A 2,939-nucleotide genomic window follows, 5' to 3' on the forward strand; every position below is an offset into this window, starting at 1 on the left:
AAAGGCTGGACAGGGAGCAGTAGCTCAAGTGGTAGAGCACTAGCCTTGAGTAGAAAAGGTCAGGGACAGAAACCCAGACCTGAGTTCAGTCCCCAGGAGTGGCACAAAAAATTATTTGTAAGAATAATCTCTGCCTCCTGTGTTCCTGGTTGCACACTGGTACATTTTTGTATAGCACCATCTAATCTTTGTAAAAATGCTACTGGATCTTCAGTGTCTCCTTTATGGATAGTCATCATCTAGGAGTAATTAAGTAGCTTAACTTTCACCCTCCTTTGCACTTTGAATATGCAGAATATGAAATGATTTCTCTTCCAAATTGTGGCAACTATCTGCTGGATCTCACTGGGTTCATTTGTAAATATAGCTTTGTCTCACATATGAATCTCAATCTTCTGTCTACTATTCCTGCCATTGGAAGTGTAGTAGTGATTTCCTGTTCCTAACATTTGATCTAACACCCTCTGTTTCTCCAAAGAAGTCAGCTTCTGACCCAACAGTAACCTGACATCTTTTCAGGCTACATAATATTCTGGGGTTAATTGTTGAAAAATCTGAACATAATGGTCAGAATTATCACAAGAGATTCCTAAATCCTTTTAACCTCTTTTACTTCACTCAGAGAGAAAGGGCCATGAAGAAGCTGAGGTCTGAAATCTCTTTGAGATACCACACAAATTGGGAACATTCTTGGTTAGGGCCTACTCCTGTATTGCTTTCCTTTTCAAGGGAAGAGTGACAGGGAGGATTAAGGTAGTATCTCAGGGGTGTGCTTGTGATGGAAACCACTCCTCCAACTCAGAAGGAAGAGTTCAGAGAAGCTTCAGGTTCTATATAAATAGAGGGCCTCTGAACCCAAGGGGGAAACCATAGGGGAATACAGACCTGTGTGTCTAACCCGTAACTTCCATCCAGTCAGCATGACCTTTTAGGTAAAAAAAGAGGTGGATATAGTGTATCTCTGTCCATTTTTCCTCTCTTACAAAAATGTTCCAGTTGAAATACACTATTATAATTGATGCTCCCAACCTTAAGCCTATGTTCCCCATCTCTCAGAGGGTATTTGGGCCAGGTTTCAATGTAGAACAATATGAGGAGCTTTTAGCTTAAGCTTTGAGGCTTCGATGCCCATCTATTATTTCAGCCAACAGATGAAGGGAGACTCTTAGAGGAACCAGTGAACATTTACAGATTAAAGAAGACAAGTCATAAGTCAAGGCCCACATCTGAGACATCTCTGACTGTGTACCAACTTTCCTTATGTGAGAGCACCATTCCCACTAGTAGCCCAAACGTTTCTGTGACCAGCAGGAAGTAGACTGAGAAAGTCAGTATGGTTTGGGTTACCAAGAGGTGGTGTGACACTTTCAGACATTCCTCTATTCATAATTTCCCAAGTATTTTTGCTTTTTGAAATTATCATAAGCACTGAGGTCATATCCAGCTGCCTATAGAAAGGTCAGGAGAGCTAATGAGATGTGCTTCATCAGACCAATATGAATGAGGAGTGCCTCCAAATCACAGTATTTATTTTTTTCCAGAAGATCACACTAGTCAAGGGAAAACTTAAGAATTGGCAGGAGCCTTTCTTTCTCATTTTTGAGCCACTGGGGACTAGAGATTGTGGAGGTGAGAAAGTCCTCACAGGGAATAAGGAAAGCCATTCTATTTCTGTCTGGGACAATAAGGAAATGAATAACTACTTTCCTCAGAAAAAGAATTAGGGGATACAGAGCCCACCTATGACTATTTCCTGAACCCTTACAAATTTCCTATTGAAATGGATGATATTATACACAAGGGGGGTTTTCTATCCTCATTCCTGTCTTAAGGCCTGTAGAAACCAGGTTGATAGGAGACCTATGGGGCTTTAGAACACACTGTAGAAATGCTTTGACAGAGGACGGTATCAGAAGCATGGCAAGTGAATTTACTATCCTCCAGCAATCTCACATGTTCCTTTTATCCCTTTGGCAGGGATTCTACCTCTCCCGACCTCCTTTCCACACAAAGTCATCATGCCCCATGATAAGGAGCTCCCACAGTGTTCTCATGACAAAGGCCATGAGCCCCAGGGCCAAGAGGCTGCCCAGGGCTCCCAGGCTGTGGAGGAAACACTGTCCTCCCCCAGTCCTGTGATGCCAAGTAATATGCAGTTGGTTCCTGTTGTTGAGGCCCCCAGTAATCCTAGGGGTCCTCGTACTGCTAGCCTCTCTTCCAGTGGCATTCATGCTGCCTGTGGAGGTGAATGTGATGACAGCTCCAGTAGCGAAGAAGAGTCTAACCCATCTACTTTAGAGGGTCTTCTGGATAAGAAAGTGTCTATCTTGATGAATATCCTGCTGCTCTATTACCAACGGAAAGAGCCAATAAGCAAGGCAGATATGGTGAAGTTTGTCATTAGAGAGCATGAGGCCCTGTTTTCTGCAATCCTCAAGAAAGCTTGTATGCGCCTTGAGGTTATTTTTGGCCTGGAAGTGAAGGAAGTGGATGCCACCAACCACTGCTATGGTGTCATCATGAAACAAGGCTTCACCTATGATGGGATGCAGTGTGGAGAATTGGGCATTCCCAAGATCGGCCTACTGATGTTTGTTCTGGGGGTGATCTTCATGAAGGGCCACCGTGCCACTGAAGAGCACATCTGGCAAGTGATGAAGCAGACAGGGATCTGTTGTCGCAAGAAGCACTTCATCTTTGGCAATGCCAAGCAGCTCTTCACAGATGAATTTGTGAAGGAAGGGTACCTGGAGTGCCAGAAGGGACCTGATAGTCATCCTGAGAAGTATAAGCTCCTGTGGGGTCCAAGAGCCTATGCTGAAACCACCAAGATGAAAGTCCTTGATTATATGGCCAAGGTTTATGGGACTGATCCCACTGCTTTCCCATCTCTATATGAAGAAGCTTTGATTGATGAACAAGAGAGAGCCCACACCTGA

General features: G+C 43.8%; 1 protein-coding gene across 1 annotated transcript; it reads left to right on the plus strand.

The window, feature by feature from the left end:
• Positions 1–2,018: 2,018 nt before the first annotated feature.
• On the plus strand, positions 2,019–2,939 carry LOC105993449 (melanoma-associated antigen B16-like). The gene has a single exon (XM_013026720.1). It carries the CDS (start codon positions 2,019–2,021, stop codon positions 2,937–2,939), a length of 921 nt encoding a protein of 306 aa, XP_012882174.1.

The sequence above is a fragment of the Dipodomys ordii genome, unplaced genomic scaffold (genome assembly GCF_000151885.1).
Source record: "Dipodomys ordii isolate 6190 unplaced genomic scaffold, Dord_2.0 Scaffold96, whole genome shotgun sequence".
Lineage (NCBI taxonomy): Eukaryota > Metazoa > Chordata > Mammalia > Rodentia > Heteromyidae > Dipodomys > Dipodomys ordii.